General features: G+C 45.7%; 1 protein-coding gene across 2 annotated transcripts in view; it reads right to left on the bottom strand.

Annotated features, from left to right (window-relative positions):
- The window catches only part of WNT9A (Wnt family member 9A), a 59,336-nt gene that overhangs the window by 22,737 nt on the left and 16,747 nt on the right, over window positions 1-19,852 (bottom strand). For both annotated transcript variants that reach the window (XM_064445181.1, XM_064445182.1), the window contains exon 2: window positions 653-912. In XM_064445181.1, the coding sequence (XP_064301251.1) occupies window positions 653-912 (260 nt within the window). The remainder of the gene's footprint in view (window positions 1-652; window positions 913-19,852) is intronic.

The raw sequence follows: 19,852 nt of genomic DNA, 5'->3' as shown, positions 1-19,852 counted from the left end.
GCTGCTGGGAAGGGGTGTGGGAATTACCCACCAGTCACATCCAGGGAGATTTTCCCTGGGTAGAGCAGTAACAGGACACACACATTTGCAGGTTTTGCCCTGCACTACGATAGGGCTCCCCTTGCCCACACTATCAGGACAGCACAGAACAGTCCTGTTTGACTTATTTCCTTCAACAAGGTGTTTTCTCAATTTCTTTCCTGAAAGGTTGACATAATAAATAGGAAAATAATAATAATAATAATAAAAGAGGAGACAGCTTTGGAAAGTTCAACACCTTCCCCTCCAGCAACAGCTCAGCTTCCAGCAGAAATGAGGAGCAACCGCAGCTACTGGCTGCGGACGCATGCACGAACATCTCCAGCCTCCCAGGAGAGGAGCCACAGCCAGCAATTGGAGGTGGACAGGAGCTGCTTTGCTAGTACAAGCACAGAAATTACTGCCATATAGCACATCCTTTGCCTGCTGTGTGCTTTGACAGATGAGCTGATCCTGGCTTTGTCTTTACGAGCAATTTTTGGACCCCTGGGGAGGCAGTGACCCACCGCTGGCAAAGGATGCAACAGGATGACCGCTTTGCAAAATGCCAGGGAAGCCGATGGGTACCAGGGGGTGCCAGCACCCCTGACCAAGACCCTCCAACTCTGCTCACCTCTCTTTAGCAAGCTGGCCCGGTAGCGACCCTCGAGGGTGCAGTTCCAACGCTCAAAGCGAAACTGGTACTGGCACTCCAGCGCACTCATGCTGATCGCCTCCATCAGGGTCTCAGCCACACCGGGGTCCCGCCGGCACATCCTGCGCTGCTTCTTCTCCAGCTTCAGGCGGTCACAGACTTTGTAGTGGGCTTTGACGGCAGCTTCCTCCATTTCTGAGGTCAGAGGGAGGATGGTCAGGGGTTCGTTCCCCGTCAGCCTGCAGAGGGACAGAGGGGCATACTGGTAAGGAGAAAGAAATACAGCCCACTGCAGAAGTGGGGGCTGTGGTAGGATTGTGGGCTCGCCGATGCCTGGGCAAGGAGTGATTTTACAGCAAGGCTCTCTGCAGTGTGTGTGCGCAACATGGGAGCAAGAAGAAAAGGGTAAGAAGTAATATTTGGGTTTATTTCCTCTACCAGCTCTCACAGAGCTTGTTTGGACATAAGGCCTTGGCAATATCCACCACAGGACCATGTTGAAAACTGAAATAGGGAAGAAATAACTGAAAGTACCTTGGGAATGAACTTGGGAAGGGAGAAAAATACAAGAGCATTACAGTCACGCTCCTGTGTATAAACAAAAGAATCATTTTATCACATCAAGCAGAGCCAGAACCATCTTGGGAAGGAGTAGAGGGTGATTCGTCCCACCAGACCCCAAAAGACACACCGGGAAAGCACGTACAGCCACCCTGCCCTCAGCAGAAAAGTTCCTTACATAAAACTAGCGAGCCACAGCCTGAGGCTTAAGAACAGGATACACTTTTCAGGTGATACTGCCAAAAGCTTTTACAGGGCAGAACTAGCTTGAAACCTAAAATAATGACCTGAAGAAATACATGTCCCATTGCCTTCTCCCCTCCCCTGCCTTCTCCCAGCACAAGGTCCTTGACTTGTACAATGTGCAACAAAAGAAGCCAGCGTACTGTTCCCGGTGTCAAGTGACGAGCTGCTGGAAGAGGACCAGGCTGGCATCGGCCCCGGGGAGCAGAGAGGCTGCAGGAACATCTGCTGGGCTCATGAGCAGTTTGTTGGCCAAGCTGCCCGCACCCCACTCTCCTGGCTCTGCCCTTTTCCGGCCAGGTGCCAGTCCACGCAGTCAATGAGAATCACTATGTAGAGTTTCAAGGGACCTGAAGACATATTTCTCAGGCCAAAAAGGAAGAATTGTTTAAAGCCAGAATTGAAAACATGCTGGAACATTGCAATCCTACACAGGCGAGGATGGGGGTGAGTCACAGGCTCAGACATCCCCGTCAGTGCAGGACCACCAGGGTAAATGGGGTGGTGAGCACAGGAGGGGAGAACACACTCACCCCCATCACTGGCTGCAGATGGATCCTGGAAACCCGTTAAAACCCCACCTGTCCTACAGCAGCAGTGGTTTGTTGTTTCCTTTATTATTTTTTTTTTTAAATAAAGATTTCTGTCTAATCAGCAGGATGCATTGTGCCAGGAGCAGTCCCAGAGGGCAAGCAGCTAGGATGCTTTAACTCCCAAACCTCCTTGCACAATGGGCACAAAATCCTGACCTGAGCCACAGCCAGCAACATCCCATACAGATCCAATAATTACTCATGATTTAACGAGGTGAGAAAAAAATCGCTGGATTTTGATGGGTTGTGTTTGGTGTGTTGGGTTTTTTTTTTTAGGGGAACAAATACAGGCAGGGAAATATTCTCCTTCAGTTACCTTCAAAAGTATTAGTATTTCAAGAAGAAAACTGCAATAGTAAAAACAAAGTCAGTGATTTGTAGGAAACATAGAAAGTTAGTGTAACCAGTGTAAATTTTAAAATTTCTCCCCCCCCAAATTCTGCTCCTCCAAAATGATAAAACACCCGAAAGGCCAAACAGCAAGTCCATCTGAAGCACTGGCAAATGTTAACCCTTATGTTTTTGCTCTGTCTGCGCCAGGACAGAGTGTGGACTTAGGCTTGACTGCTCCCCAAGGAGATGGGACACCGCCCAGCCTTGGTGCCTCCTTAACTGAAGCTCTGAGCAGGCTTGTTCAGGAGAAAAGTGGCTTGGTCTGAGTTTCACAGAAGTAAAGAAGAACTCCAGGACATTCTTTCCTGGCCTTCATCAATACTTCTGCTCTGAAGCATCATTCCTGCAAGCTTTCACAGTTGGTGCAAAAGATACCCTCAGCTGGCAAAGGAGAGGGGGGTATAAAAGCATTTTCTAGAGCTCCTCCTCCCCAGTTTACCTTTCCAACTGGGCAGGCACTGTTCAGCTACATGTTCTGGAAAACATAAGCTCCAAGTATCATGTAGCAGATGGCTATCGCAGTGAGGAGGGATACAGGAACTGATCCTACGGCCATGACTTCTGCAGAACAATTAGTGATTTTGAACCCCTTCCCCGCCCTCCCCCTTAGGTGCTTGGCTTTGACATACTTCAAAGCGTAGTTGCTGATAGCACAGCCCAGTCGTGTCTCACTCCAAAGGGGGTCTCCGTAAGAGTCACCCAAATAAAGACACAAAAAAGAGCCAGGGATAGAGAGAAGGCAGAAAATTGGCTTTGTGCAGCACCATGAATCCTGAGGATAGGCTTCCAGCAGCCACTTAGAACTAGTGTATGGAAAGCCCTGGGAAATGGTAGAAGACTGAAGCAACTTGATATCTGCAAGACATGGGTAGCGGCCATGGTGAGCCGAGGAAGCTGGGCCAGCATGTAGACACTCACTTCATCCCTTCCTGAGAAAACAACCCAAAGACACCAACAGGACGTTCTTACAGGGAGGGCAAAACACCACCTCTTTCCACCTCCTGTTGCCTGACCCAGTTCTTCCCTGCCCTCACCCATTAAAGAAAAGGGGATGTGAAAATCCAAACTGGTGAAAAACAAGTCACGCAACACGTACACTGAACAGAGACACATCCATCACTGCCTGGCTTATTGCTCGGACTGATTTCACTGGCTTTCAAACTGGTCTGAATCAGAGCAAAGCAAGTGAATTAGGGAAAGCATCTCCAGAACAAGACAAGGAGTAAGTTTAGGGGAAGAGGCTTTTCCTGGCCAACAAGCAAAGAAGTTCTTCCAGGTGAAGATCTCCATGAGGGGAAGGAGCACACATGCGCACACACACGTTTTCCCTCCCCCACGCTGGATGCGTGCCCGTTTCAGCAGGGGGGGACCAACGCAGCAGCCTTAGCTCTGCATACACATTCCAGCAGCCCCACGAAGGGTGAGGTGGCACTTTTCAGAGCGTGGCATCAATAATAAACAAGCCCAGGCAGAGCCAGGGAGAGCCGGTGCCCCCACCTGAAATGCTGCCTTGGAGCTGCCGCTGCATGGAACCTTTATAATCCTATAAAGCCCTTTTATGCAACCTAGGCTGAGTGAGGTCCCGTAAGGCAACGGTGTCAGAGTCGGATGCTTTCTCAGCTCCTCACAAAGACCGAGCTGTTCCTTCCAAGGAAATTTTTTGGGAAGCGATGGGGGTGTTCTTTATTTTATATACACCCGATCCACAACTGTTATGATTAAATTGCCAGCCAGCGCTCTGTGCAATTGTATTATTTTGGATCAAGGAGGTTGAGCTTGAGGTGAAGGTGTGTTTGTCCACTAGGAACCTGGAGAGAGACCCAGGCTTGGGAGAGATCCCAAACACAGCCCCTGCCACAGCATAACTCATGCCAATAGCTGTGTAGCCAACATTTATCTGTAGCACCATGGAATTATTGCCCTTCCAGAGAGGCAATTCAAGATTGGTCCTGCTTTCAGATCATCCTGCAAGTCAGGATGTTTTATTGCCTCACCAGCTCACTCCATCAGTGTCCCTGTATTTTCCCTTGTCTAAGGATTTTCCTGGTGAGAATTTGATGGGGACAAGACAGAAGTAAGGCACCTGCGTAGACCTGTGAGTGCACTCTTATCTTTGATATGCTCAAGACTTTCCTTTGCAAGTGCCACCAGAGACATGAGCAAAGGTGAGCTGCTTTCCTGCAAGGAAACACCTCTTTTATACCTCCTTGGAATGACAGGCTTGCTGAAATATTGCATTCCTACCTCACTGCTTCTTTCTGTCAGGAGATTTCTTTGGTACATTTGTACAATGACTGAATTGATTCTATTTTCACTTTTTACGTGAATGTCTTTCCTGCAGTATTGCTACTCTTCCAACCCTTTTACTTCTCTTTCCACCACTACTTTCCTTTCTTTTAATAATTATAAGAGTTTATAACAAGTTGACAACTTGAACACTAACCTTCTTCACTGCAATACTTAAATTAATTTGACTTTACAACTGAAGGAATCAGACTGAGTTATGCTGGACACCAGGTCTATATTCTTTTGCAACCTTCACTTGCCCCCTCTCTCCCATCAGCACACTCCCACACTGTGAAGAAGCTTTCCTAAATTGATTCAATTTATTTACCCATCCCACAAAGGCTAATTGCTATTTGAAGTGCAAGAAGGAAAAATTCCAAGGAAACTCTGAACTCCATGGTGAGTGATGAAGACTTGATATATGGACCAAGAGTTGGTCATTGAAGAATCAACTATCTCATTCTGCACTGTGTTGTCTGGGTTTAAGTATTCACAGGTAGAAGTGCCACCATTGTGCTCCCATTAACTCAATGTCCTTTGGCGGAAACCATCTGAAGAGCACTCAACAACCTCAGTTCTGCTCTTCCCAGAGCTATCAGAACCATTGGCGGACACCCAAAACTTTTGGGATCAGAGAAGGCTTTCTTGTCTTTGTTAGTAAATAATTAGTTCTCTATTTTTTCTACCTCTCAAAGTCAGAACTAAGTGTTTTTGCTCCAAGATGCATTGCTCGCCCCAGCGTTCAGGCATTCATGTCTATTGCTGCCTTGCTTACACCACAAAATCCAAAGCCACACATGCTAGTTCCAAATTCTCTGCCATTCTCTGAGCTATAAAGCCAAAGGTTTCCTACTTTGGCTGATGTATACACATGAAAAAAATAAAATCCCATATCCCCTTAAGTCCTTACAAAAAAATAACGCAATGCATTCTCCAAACCTCAGCAAGAATTTCTTGGCTTCCACAATATCCTGCCATCTCAGCGAGTGTTAAGTCCCTTCATGAAGATTGCTGTTAGAGGTATTCGCTTCTTCTAGCTCAACCCTTCCTCAGTGTAATTTTTCCACCGATCTCTGGCACGGTACTGTAACATTGTGAGGGTCAAAGAAGGTTGAGAAAATGTAGACCACCGAGGGCTTTACAGGACAGAGCTAAACAGCCTTCACTCCACCTAGAAACCAAAAACAGCTCTGCTAAAGCTCCATCTGTCCTGGCACTTTGCAAGGCTTCCTCCCCTTGTCATCATCCACAGACCACTGCCCTTATGCACATGCTGGTTGGGAATGACCTTGGAAGGAAAAGAACTAACTCTCTGCTTGTGCTCACCTCTCCTTTTTGCTCTCCATGTCATTCTCCATAAACAGTGTCTTGCTGTTGAAAACCATTAAACAAAGCAAAAACCAAACATTTGGAAACTCGAGTAGAAAATACAGATACCCTCATCACAAGTGCGGCCCAATTGCTATTTTGATCCGAGTTTCCCATTTTAACCTTAGCTGAAGTTCACACAGAAGTCAGAGGACTTCTCCCAGGCTGCTGAATGCAGAGGTCCAAGCAAGTGAAACCCCCTCATGCCAGCTGTCCTGCACCGAGAAGAGAGGTGGACCCCAACACCCTTACAAAGGAGTTGCCCCATTCACCGAAAAAAAATCCCTTCCGGGCTGATGTGACAAGACAGACGGTTGCCTCCCAGATACAGGGTGGTTGCCGCATGTATAAATAAGCTTCCATGCAAATTCCTGCCAAAACATGCCCTCAACTTCTCCTGTACAACTTACCAAAAAAAGAGTTTGGCACATAGTATATGAGGGCAAAATTTAGCAACTGAAGGAAAAATACTTCAGTGAATGAGCAGGGAATACGTGACTCAGTTCAGATGTGGAGAGCTGGAGCTGTTCTTGTTACGGTGCATTCCTGTGTAGGACCTATGGGACCAGGGTGCCATGAGGAGCAGCTATTTTTGCACTGTGGCAACCAGAAGCACCACAAGCAAATACTTCAAGCTGCTACAGCATTTCCCACCTATGCAAGGCAGACGACCTGCACAGGTTATGAATTACAGCTAATACCACCCCACTGAAGGAAGGAAGTGTTGCCTTCCCTTCTGCCTCCCTTCCCCCAGTGGGGAAGGCATAAGCAATCACAGAGAAACCCCACAGCAGAGGAAGGAATCCAACCTGGGTCTCTCAGCCCTTGGTGGTGTGCCTGAACCACAAGGCTGCACTACCTCTCTTCCTATCCCCTCCTCCACTCCTTACGAACAAACCTTATTCAGGAAGTTGCCAGTCCACAAGAGCAAAAGGCATTTTTATTCTAGGCAAATATCTTAAGAGTTGCAGGATTAAGATTCACCAGAAAGGAAAAAATACAATGAGAAGGCAAATATCAGGACGAACTCTACAAGCATTTGCAATAGTCCCTTGCAATTCCCGTGGCTTGTACTGAACAGTTCCCAGCACCAAACCACCTTTAGAAAACACTACTGGTTTTTTGAGGAGGCGGCGTTCAGATTTTACACCTCAACGACTACTAGCTGTCCTTGGCTGGGAGGTCCCCAGTAGCTTAGCCTCAAGAGCTGCCTGCAACCTAGTTCCACTAGAACAACCCATTTTGTCCATAAGCAAGCATAGGTGGAGAAAGGAAGAGAGGAGGGGAAGGTTGTTTCCCCTCCCCTTCATCCTCTCAAGAATGAAACAGCAAGTGAGATTTACGAAGGATTTTCAACCCAACTTAAAACTGGCCGGTGAACCACGGTGCCAGTGGAATGCATGGGCCAGGCAGCAACAGGGGCTTTCACTCCTGATTTAAGAGGGCATTAGCTTTGCCCTTGGCAGCCTGTGCCAGGAATTACACCCCTGCCAGCGCCCCCCTCCCTGGCTGGACAGCTCCCGGACCCCCCCAGACCCCCGCCCTGTGATCCACTGCAGCTTCTTATCCCCAGCCACTGCTTATTCTTATTTTTTTTTTTTTCAGCTTAACATCATTTCTTTTGGCATGGGTCCCACTAGACCGTAAGCAATGTGTAGCTGTGAGTTTTAATGCAAGGAAGCAGTAAGTGGGGAGCACTAAGATGGAAGAAGATGAAGAAATAAGCTCAGAGGAAAAAAGGCTAAAAGGCTGGGTTTAACCTATTTAGGTCTCCATGGTATGGAAGGAGGAAAGAGGTTTTCAAAATATTTATCATGATAAATTGGTGAGAGATGCGCACATGCACAACACACCTATGCCCTACAGTAACACCACCTTGCAGCTGGAAGACAAAACATAAGGTAGGGGTTTTTGTTTGATTGTTGTGGGTTTTTTCAGTTGTTTGGGGATTTATTTTTTGTGGGTTGGGTTTTTTTTTTGAGGGGGGAGTTGTTTGGGTGTTTTGTTTTACACTGATGAAAATTCTGCCATCCCAGGATCTCACATCCCTGATGCAGTAAAAGACAACTCAGCTCCATCCTTGACATGGGTTTAGATCAGTTCATTTTAATCTAGATTGGGTTTAAGAGCTCTCCATGACATATAAAAAAGGGACATATCTAGGTCACACTTATAGAAAATATATATAACCATCCCTCCCCCGCCTTGTTTTTTTAATGTTTCTGGTGGGGTTGAGGACAAGGACACCACCACAGATGTAATGGATCACACAAAGGAATACAGCAAATAATTTATACCAATTTTAAAGACAACAGACCAGAGGAAACAGGCCAGGTACTCAATGGCATGATTTTCTTGAAACAAAGGGTTGGGTCGTGCAAACTCTGTTATGTCTGCCCCTACATAAAGTGCACATTCTTAAAAGGCAGAAAGTCCTCTGTGATATAAACCTGCAGTAATAGTTTTGGTTTTCTGTTCCAAGCAAATGAAATCCAACCTCAAGGTCTTTCTTGGTAACTTCCCTTCTCTGGGGAGAGCTGCATGTCACAAGGGATATTTAGCATTTGAAATCGAAACAAAGAGGACCAAAAAACCTTAGATATTTGTTCATTGTGCTTTTTGCACTGCTGCTACTTTATATTTATTCCAGAAGGTTTACAAAGAAGGCATCAGAAAGCATCACACATAGGGTAAAATCACTCCTGCACAAAGGCACTTCCAGTCCCCAAAACACCTCCCGTCTCTCCTTCTGGGACTCTACAGCTCAAGCTACTGACATGAAGCCTAACCAAGCCCTGCAGATCTGCCCAAGGCTGGGGCTCCACAGGGAGCACTTTCCTCAGGGCAATGCAAGTGTCAGACCTGTCAAGTCAGGCCAGGAGGAGCATTAAAATAAATAAATAAATACATGCTAGACACTGAGAATGGAGCCTTTTTTCCAAACAGCGCATCGTTAAACTGCAAGGCTCATTGCCACCGGATGTTGCGAAGCCCAAAAATATGAACAGATTCCAGAAGTGATTAGACAAATACAGGAAAGGGAGGTTCACCGAGGTGGGTGGTGAGACATGATGGCTCAAACACAGCCTCTGGCTCAGGAAGCCTCTAAACCGCTGACTGCTAGGAGCGAGCAGGACATACATCACTTGTCCCGCTTCTCCTTGGCTTCCCCAGATGCCCATGCTTGGCTGAAGAAACCTTTGGTTCAACCCTGTATAGCAGTCATGTTCTCAGGACCAAGACAGGTGCCTGTAAGATGCACTGCAGGACCTCGCTTCGGCTGCGGCATTTAACCCACCTGCACTCTCCAACCCTTTGGATGACAGCAAGAAGCAACCCAGCGGCGTCAAGCACACGCCACACACTAACACTTTGCAACAGCAGGTTGATGGATTCACACAACCAGAACACCCTGCTCTTTCCCCCGAGAGGCTGTTGCTGCTGCACCCCCTTTCAGCAACCCCACCTCCGCGGTCCCAGCAGCCATCCTGCCACGTCCCCAGCAAGCCTCCCACCCACGGCAGCCCTCAGCACGCTGGGACGTGGGCATGCCTCGCACGGCTCCAGCGACAGCACAGCCAGACATGTGTTAGTGTCAGTCTCTCCCATCCGCCCCTGCCAGGGAACGCATCTGACTTTGTAAAGAATTACCCATTTGTCTCCCTAACACCTCAGCCAGCCCTTTTGTTAAGCCTTTATCTTCCAAATTTAACAGCTCCACAGCACTCATCATACAGCAGGACTTGGCCTCTTCCTTTCCCTCCTCCACCAGCCCGTCTGTCGGATAAATCGCTCTGTCCCTCCCAAACACTGCCCCGTCTGTTCTCGGCAGATGCTGCAGTTACATAGCTGCCCTTGCCCAGACCACAGAGATTGGCAGCCAGGGAAGAAACTCCTTGTAGCCAATGCAGCAGCTTCCCTCGCTGCCTGGAGATATCCCTGTGCACACACACACTCAAGTAACACAGCAACTAAAGAGAAAATAAAGGTTACTCCAGACAACACAGATCTCAGAAGCTGGGGGGGGTCAAACTTGAACCTTTGAGGGAAGCACAGTGAATGCAGAGAGTTCCCTGAGTCTGTTGGGACAGAAAAAGAACTTGAGAATGAGCTTCCGCCTTCCCCAGCCTTAGCTTCTATATTCCGGACCTGGAGGTCCCAGCTGGAAGCAGAGACTGGCTCCTAATCAACTTCTGGACTAATGACAACTTCTAGAAACAAGCGTGCAGATTCAGACAGAAGGTGGTTTTCACCTCCCCCTCCCCTCAAAACATTTCACCCAGCCCCTATTTTGTATCGCACGAGGTCAGCTCGTGGAGTATTTAGATGGTTGGGCGGTTTGACACATCATCTGGTCTATTTTGGGAGCAGTTTACAGCTCTGCAATTCCTCCCCTGCACAACAGCGATAGCTTTTCCACTCTAATGTCATATTATCCTCGTGGCAGGTTTAAAAACTAAACAGGTGAAAAAACAAACTTTCTGGGCACTGGAGAGCGCAGAATGCATGCGAGACAGATTAGCGTGATGGGATGGTACAAGTTATCCTTGTTCTGAGCTCCAACAGAATGAACTGTGAACGTAGAGGCTGGTTCCTTACAAAACTCAACAGGAGGATACTCAAAGGCTCTTGCATAAAGGTCGTACCATGACAAAAGGTGTCTCATGAATGTCTTTCTGGAGGAGCTTTGCAGTCCTGTGGTTTTACAAGCCTCAGATGAAACTTCAACTGTCAGATCTCCAGCTAAGCAAACTAGCTCTGGCCAAGGTTTCAAACTCATCGGATAAGGGTAAGCCACCAGCAGGAGATGTTCTCACTGATGTATCCTACAACAGGTTCCCATGAAGCCAACCAACATCACAAGCCTCACTGTCTTCTGCTCCAGATGCAACGGCACTGCATGGTCCCGCCCTCACTGCCATCCGCTGAACAACAGTGCTCTTTCCCTTGATCTCCTCCAGCACCCCAAAACACCACAATTCATCCCAGCAAGAGGAAAAGAACCATGTGAACATCTGCCATCAATCTGTAGAAGTCCATTCGCCACCATCAAGAAAGGCCTGGGTCCCACCCCATTATAGAAATGGTGCAACCCTTCCTTAAAGGATGCTCAGTTTTGTGGAAGGGAAGCAGATGCTGTGACAGTGGCTAATCACCGGTGATGAATAACTTGATATTGATAGTTAAGATGTCTCTAAGAGACCCGTGCTGCCGGCAGGACCCTCACTTACCTTTTGAAGGTGACTGGACTACAGAATTTTGGCAAGGACCTCAGTCAGACCTACCTTTGCCAACCCTTCAGGTGAATACCCTCAGAATACTTGGCGACTTCAGCATATACATCTTTTTCATGGTACTATATAGTATTTATATGAACAAAGAGTCACGTTAACCAAAGTACTATAGTCCAGGGAGACCAAAAGCTTTATTATGCAGTCCTGTCTGCTAAGCAGCACTCAGATCATCCATTTTCAAAGCAATATATTTGTGCTCAGAAATTAAAAAAAATCCTTTATGCATTGTAAAAAGGCATGTGGGACACACAACCAACCAGTATTAAGGAAAGCATTTCCTTCCTGTATTGATCATCAATCCATCCAACTAAGTTGCATTAAAAAGGCAGAGGGGAAGACAACAAGCCAAGTGTTATACATAGCAAATTCTGATTAGATTATGAAACTTTAAGAAGATTTTAGCAAGTGGACAGTGTGCATTTTACATAATTAGCTTGTTACTTATAAATGCCTTCCATACTGCCAACGGCAGATTTTCACCACCTAAAATAGCCTAAAGCTGTTGGATTCAGGAACTCCTGCCATCCCAATTTAGAGCAACTGAAATACAGAAACCACGAGGTGGTTTCGTTACACCAAGATTAAGAATTGAATCGGCTCTTGTGTGCCTGGGTGTTGGAAGGGGTAAAAGATTACAGAGGGCAAAGACATATTATGTCACACTGCACCTCGCCAGCCCAATCCTCACCAAACGTGAAAACGGTCCTTCACAACGTTTTGACAGATTTCAAGTTACTTTGGAGGAATAGAGCCTCACTTTAAGACTGGACGTAAAGATGCAGCACTGTGGGATGCCACAGTTGTATCCACATTCATTAGGCAGAGCACAGTTCCCCAGCTCCCTGAGACATATGCTTCATGAAGCTGGGACTGTTTCACCTCAATTCCAAGAAGCTCAGAGCAGGCCTCGAGTTAAAACCACTGCCTGTAAAACATGACCTCAGAAGTAGCAAACCCAGCGAGGAAACCATTTGATTTTCAAGTTGCTCATGCTTGACAAGGAAGTCCCCACAAATGCAGAGCTACACGATGTTATTCCTATAACAGTCTAGGCCAATCCGTACACCACTCCTTCCCAATGCCTGCAGACATCTAAAGGGAGAAACATTTTCAATTCTAAGTAAAAAGTGCAAGAAAACACTCTAGAAACCATCCTGAGGAAAAAATTATCTTATGGGAAGAGGATCCACAGGCTTAGAGTTATCCCAGCGTGCAAACATCATCCAAGACACCATCAACGAATTTGTGCAAGTTCCCATTTTCTAAGCCACCCACCAACAGCTAGCAAAACCACCACAGCAGAAAGGCGGTCCTTACATCACTGGTTACCCAAAAATGCCTTGGAGGTAAGCTGTAAGCTCTGTGGGTGCATACTACATGATGCTTTATCTCCAACTACTGAATAGCATTAAGAGATATATAAAAATGCCAGTCTAACACCGAGTATGCCATTTCAACATGTCATATAATGGCCATTTCCAAGGACTGAAAGGGAAGATGGTGGCCACATATCTAATGCAGCATACAGCCCCAAAGAACTTAACAGAAAAAGCTTCCCATTTACCTTTGTCTTAATAGTTTTTCTTCTTAGACCCCAGAAACATCATTGGATCCACTTTCCTCAACAAATCTACAGAGCAGGATTTGAGTCTTTTCCTTTAGAAAGATTATCAAGAATAGCCTAGAGGTTTCAGCTGTGAGAAACTGCAGCAAGGTCAGAAGCCTCAAGTGAGAGATGTCCCATTAATCTGGACATTTGGGAAAAACCAACAGGGAAGAACAAAAACGACGAGTGCACTTTCTGCACTCTAAGAATGGCCTGGCTTGATACTCCGTCTTACAGAATAAATTGTTTATGTGGTCTGAAAATACATGCTCCATCTCCCAGTCCAGGGCTGAATGATCAGTTTTCCCAAGATTCACAAAGGCATTTAGCTGACATGTCATGTGAAATAATTGTGGTCTGTATCCCTAAACTGCTCTAGAATTCAGAATGCTTTAGAGTCCATAGGTGAAACAGATGTAGAAGAGATTTGGAAGTTCTCTATCTGAATTATTCCTTGTGAAATTTGAAAACTAAAAGTGGAAGAAGTGAAAAGAACAAAATTGTCATATAGAAATGACTCAATTCAGCCACACAAGGGTCAGGAATCAGCATAATGACATATATGCATTAGGAAATCAGTTCTATCTAAAAATATCATGGAACCACATTCTGCAAATGAACACTGCATGAGATCGATATTCTTTTCCAAATTCCCATCTTGCCTTCACTCCCTCAGGGCAACTAGATGGAGACAGGGCACCACAGGAAGAGCAAACTATGATCTTATGAGTATCTTGTTGGAGAATTAAAATCTATTTTAGCAGGGCCACAATAGAAGGCAAATTCAGTAAACAGCTTTTACAGTTGTTCACAAGTCATTAGCACGCCTCATTTTCCAGGTACTGAGTCTTTGGGTTTCCCTAGTGATGACAACTAAACATGGGATGACCTATAATAATCCTAAGTACTCAGAAGTAATAAAAAGGAAGCTGACTTTCAGCATCAGAAGGGATGCTGTAGATAAGTGGACTCTTGATAGCTTTCTTTGAGCTCTGAGTCTCAGACTGTCTTAAACACACCCATGAGGAAGCAAATGTGTTTTCCATCGAGTACAGAACCTGGATAATGTGTTCTAAATAAGCCTTGGGGCCACACAGTTAATGAGAACAGTAAAGAGAAATATTTAGTAATTGCCCATTCTCTGAAAGAGGCAAGGATGCAGAACAAAACTTGCATGAAATCACAACACAATGTTCCATCGCAGTGTGCGTGCACGAAGGAGATGATTTAGGTTATTTATACAGCTCACCTCTGAAGTTTCCCAAATTAAACTGTGAAGCCTTACATTAGCAGTAATTTTGTATTAAAAGGTATCTCCAGATGCTTTAGGTGCTGGCATTAAAATGCTCTGCTCCTGGATTCACTTACAGACACCCTTCAGTAGTTATGCTCCATTTTATACATGTATTTGCCAGAAACTATGTCCAGCACTACAAGGGACAGGCAAATTCTAGGGACTCCAGCCTGGGAGGCATATATATGCATCAGGGAAATCCTGCGGCATGTATAAACTATCAGATAATAAATCTATTTCTGACAATGGTTTAGTGCAGGTGGAATTTTTTTGACATGGAAATACTACAAACAGGAAAAGAAAAACTAAAAACCACATTGGACATATTCTGTAAGCTTTGCTGTAAGTCTTCATGAATAACCTGTATCTTCTTTTTCAGTTTAGCCCTTCATATCCTAACATGATCACTAATAAAGAATATTGAAAACCCCCTCCCTGGACTACTCCATCAACAGATGCTCATTAGAGCTACTCACTACCGGAGCAGATCCAGCCTGAAATGAAGTTTCCATCTGTCTTCAAAACGCATGTGGGCTTGCTTTGCAATTCCCACATCCCACCTCTTTCAGTGGGTCTGGAGACTGAGTCATCAGCCCCAGGATGATAGAGGGCAACTACACGGAACCTATCAGAATTAGAACCAAGGGGCTAAAAAAAACAAGATCAGAAAGTTCTAACTTAATATCTAAGTGTCACAAAGATGCCCAGCTACGCAGTGAAATCTCAAAAATTATAAACAGTGATACTGGAGCAAGAGTACAGGCCTGTGTTTCCAAGAACAGAAACATTTTGCCTAGGAATAACCAGCAGGGTTTCTCACCATATGTGAGAAGCAGGACCAGAGCTGTCCACTCAACGCTGTGTAACATGCAGAAGACAGAAGTCAGGGCAAAAGAAGTCAGAAGCTGGCTGAGCCACCAACTGTACCCAGCTTGCATTCCAAATTTACCGTGAGTTACGTTCTCCCCTGAATCCTGTGGCAAAGCATATTTGAAAGATGGGGTATGAGTGCAAGGTAAAGGGAAATGACTGGGAGATTCAGGACAGTTTTACGCTTAAAAAGATACACAAGCCAAGGTGCGAGATCCCTTTGGCCTACTCTGCAAACCAGAACTAGACTTCCCAGTGCTTTAAGCAGATCACTGCAAAACAGCAATGCTGAAGCAGCAGCTGAAACCCTATAGCAACGCGACAAAACTTGGCGACGTCCTTCTCTTAGGTTTTACGTCCTTCCCTGGTAGACGGTATCACATTCCCCTTCCCCTTTCTTCGTCTGCACTTGAGATTTTCCAGTTGGCCCCATGTCAAGAAAACTGTCCCACCCCCAGCCTTGGTCTCTCATCCCTGCAAGAGTGCGTGCCTTCTGCCAAGCCTTCCACCAACCTCCCTGGCTCCCTCCAGCCCTCCTTGAGGTTACAGAGGCATCCAGCATCCCCTGACCCACATCCCCGAGGGACACTAACCCACAAATCTCACACCTCACTTCCTTGAAACTCTGGGAGCACGGGTTACACTTGCAATTCTGCAGGCTGAACCACAGCAGCAAGAGTGGCAGGATCTCACTTGCTTTGCCAGCTTTCTCTCCACCGCGATCCCCAGAGTGACATTTGTTTTCTCAGTGGTGGAGAAAGGAATCCCTCTAGTTTACCCCTCTCCAGCCCCAAAATAGCAGTGGTTGAAAGCGCCCCAACAGCATACAACTTGAGCGCGCAGCTGGAGCAATAAGCATTACTGAAAATAAAATCACAGAAAGACATTTTATTTTATAGCAAAGGAACAACGGGGAGCCATTCACTTTCTCATTGTTACGGGGCGATTAAAGGGTCTCAGAACAAAAGGGAGTGAGAATAACCTATCCTAGCACACAACTATTGCTATTACTTATACAAATAACAGGTTTTGATAAGCTTATACCTATTCCTTTCTTCCACTCTTTGTCTAAGAGTTAAGTACTCGAGACTAGCTTCCCATGCTCATGATTTCCCACCCAGCTTTCTGCTGAAGGATATCCATGTTGATAGTCTTGACATGTCAATAACAAACTCTGATCTATTCTGGAGCTGTCAAGAAGCAAAGTCAGGTTTATCAAAGCAAATGGCAGCTTCAGGGACGAAAGTTAGGCCCAAATAATGCAAATATGTGAGGAAACCTTTCTACCGGAGCTCTGTAACATAATTTCTTTGTGAATCAACAGCATTCTTCACACTGGAATTTTCCTCCAAGTTAAAGAGGGCTTGCAAGTAATTAAAAAAAGCCCTCCAAGTTTCCAAAGCATTTCAAGTGATAAAACCAAAGTTACAGCCTGAAAATAAATCATAACAGTAATATGCACACACTTGAGAAAAAAAAAACAGATATAAACCTACACTGGAAAAAATCTTACACTTAGTGCAGCCAAAATGCCAGTTGATACATGTCACATTTGGGCGCTCTAGGCAACGCTATCACAATGGCTAATACAGGCAGGCAGAGCTCCAAGATGAATGTCCAAAGCCCAAGAGGACACACAGATGCTCCCTGGAGCCTTAGAGAACAGTGATGGCATCCCAGGCCTTTTGCTGAAGCTTTCACACACGTTTAGTATCTTGAGCAGCAGAGCAAATCGAAGCAAGGCTACGACCTTTCAGACACTGTTACCGGCTAATCCTCCTTCAAGGAGGGCCTCGAGAAACATTTATATTGAAGTATCTGTGAGATTAAGATGTTTATCCATCTTGTATTTTGCACATTTGTGATTTCTGTGCCTCCTGGCTGCAAGAGCTCAGGAGGACCAAGGGCCAAGAAAGAAAAAGAACAACTCAGGCAGAAAGGAAAGGATAGCAACGCTAACACATGCTTTGTATGTTTGCTAGAAACCTGTCATCAATCTGCAACTAGAAGAGTAAAGCAAAATTAGGGGGATTTTTCCCCAGATGGAAATACCTTGTGCAGCTGAATTAACAGAGCTATTGGGCATAACTAGAACTAAGAGCATAATGTGAGAGGTGCTCCCTGCTAAGACTTTCCAGGTGTTTATATCTGGCCATGAACCCCTTAAGATCACCCCAGTCTATCAACAGTCTAAAGCCATCTCAGCACAAATGCTAAGGAGGAGGTCAGTTAAGCACCACCGTGGCTGGAGATACTGTACTGGTAACCACATGCAGAGGTGAGATACTTCCCTTCTCCCAGCCCAAACTGGAAGAGAGTTTGGCACCAGAGTCCCTGCGGGGAAACCTCATAGAGACACGAATCCCTGGAGGGTAATGCTGACCCTTTCTAAACACAGCTCACAGCATGGAAACAGAGGTTTCCAAAGCAACTTTGGCCACATACCACAGAAAAACATGCTTTATGTAACTGCAAAGTGGAGAAGAGCTAGGTAATAAAACAGAAGGGAAGATGAAGGTACAGCAGTAAGGCAAGAGGAATCCTCACACTGCACACAAAACAAGGGCAACAGGGGTTATGGCAAGATGGCAAGTAAAAGCCTTTGTAACTTAATTTGCCACCTTCATCCTAGAATAACCAACATTTGCAGAGCACATGTAACAGATTGCAAACTCCAGGCTTAGGAAGCTCACACCAGGCATCTTTAGTCACAGATGATGATACATCACTTTGCTCCAGCACAGCAAAGCCACACCAAGCTATAACTGTGCTACAGAGTCATGCCTTTGAGAAAGACGCTGCATGGCAAGAATTACATGAGGGTAGGAGAAAAGTTATTCAGTTGTTCTGAGACATTTCTGGGCTAAGTGCCTCTCGTGGCTCATTTAGGATGTTGGGGAGATGGTCCCGGGGAAGGATGGTCCCTGACAGTTTTATGTTCCTACACATTTGGTCACATCAAATGGGTGAGTTGATCAATGGAGGGAAAGAAATTGAGGACACCCCCCCAGGCAAGACTTCAGTCTCCCTGGAATAGCCTTCATCGACTTCACACTGAAGGCCCAAGAGCTTGTGAGGCAGGTTTAATTTCAGAGCACACTCAGCGGATTTGCTTACATAATTTTCTTGATTTGGAAGGCTTTTTATTTTCCTTAGTGAAAAAAGCTGTCCAATTTATCACATTAAGCAGGGGGCTGCTTGCCCATAAGAACCTTAAAATACATTGGCTGCGATTTTCATTTTAAAATTTGCAATCACAATTAGGGCAATATGGAATTAGAGCAGCTTTTAAAAGTAAGTTGGGAAAGAAACCATTAAAAAGGACAAATCCTCACCAAATTATACTGGCATCTAAATGCCATGGCCCACAGGGTGTCCAGAGGCTGCTGAAAACAGGGTAGCAAGAGATCAAGAAATAGTTCCAGTCTGAACCCATTAAGCAGGATGTATAAAAAAATCCCACAGCAGGGATTTTTATTGATTTTAAGAATTTTCAGTAACTAAGAGAACACCATCATCCTCTTAAACATACATTTATAAGTACTAGAGAAGACGGTGGCCTCATCATCTAACTGAAGAGCTTAGTCTGCAAAGAAACCTCTCCTTTGGGTATCCTGTAGGCCAGTCCTCGTAGCCAGAGACAGGACTTGGGAGCAGCCTAGATACTACCCCAGATTTAGTTCTGTTCAGCTCCTCCACGCAGCCCTCCTCCTAGTCACCACTTGATTACAGCAAGAATTCAACTTCTGAACTTTGTACTTACCAACCTGAAATCACAAAAAGCCATAAAACCCCTACACCAATAACTCACTAGAACCATTACTCCCAATTTTGACACTGCTTAGTTCATTTTTTGTAGGTGGAAGTCTGGTATCTACAGCACTTTCCAACCCTACAGTCAAGTTGCAAGAGTAGAAAGCAAGGGGTCAATTTACACAGCTTGAAAACAAAGCAAGAAAACCCCACAGACCCCATGAATGCCACAGGCCATCATCCCTCAGACTGCAAGCTCACAGGAGGGAGAATTCAGTTCAGATGTTGCCAGATTTTTTTCCACCTACTGAAAACTCATTTTAAGGGCCACTCTAGCAGATCCTTTACCGTTCTGCCCAACGGTCATCGCAATGCACAATGGAAGAAGTCATATCTCAAGCAGAATCACTTTATTTGGGTCCAAAATGCAGCTCACAGGCCTATGCAGGTTTGGATTTAGGTTTCCAGCACTCCTGACTACTTACAAGAGTAGCCCTGGAGCCCCCTGCCACCACCCTGGGAAGCTCCAAGGCTTAGAAAGTTACACTTTGGTTTGCTCTTTGATGGGCCACCTTACAAAGGCAGCTCATTAGCCTCCCTCCTTTAGATGATGGTTACAAACTCAGCCAAATGCCAGCTGCCTTCAACTGCTGAAGTCTGAGGTCTTTTGATCACAGGCTTTGAGTAAGGGTGACACCCCCAAAATAGAGGCAGGAGACTAATTACCTAAGGCAGATCCTCACCTCCAACTTGCTGCACAGAGGGATGGCAATTCATCAGGGGAGCTGGCCCCTCTTTCCTATTGGGGCACCTTATCTCCCAGCATCTGTAACCCTATTTGCTGTCTTCTACTGAAAAACCTACTTCATACAAGCACAGCCTCAGCAGAGAGGCCTTCAAAGAGCTATCCTGGAAAGG

This window comes from Phalacrocorax carbo, chromosome 2 (assembly GCF_963921805.1).
Source record: "Phalacrocorax carbo chromosome 2, bPhaCar2.1, whole genome shotgun sequence".
Classification (NCBI taxonomy): Eukaryota; Metazoa; Chordata; class Aves; order Suliformes; family Phalacrocoracidae; genus Phalacrocorax; species Phalacrocorax carbo.
The sequence above is the reverse complement of the archived record's forward strand: the minus strand, read 5'-3'. Positions and strand labels throughout refer to the sequence as shown.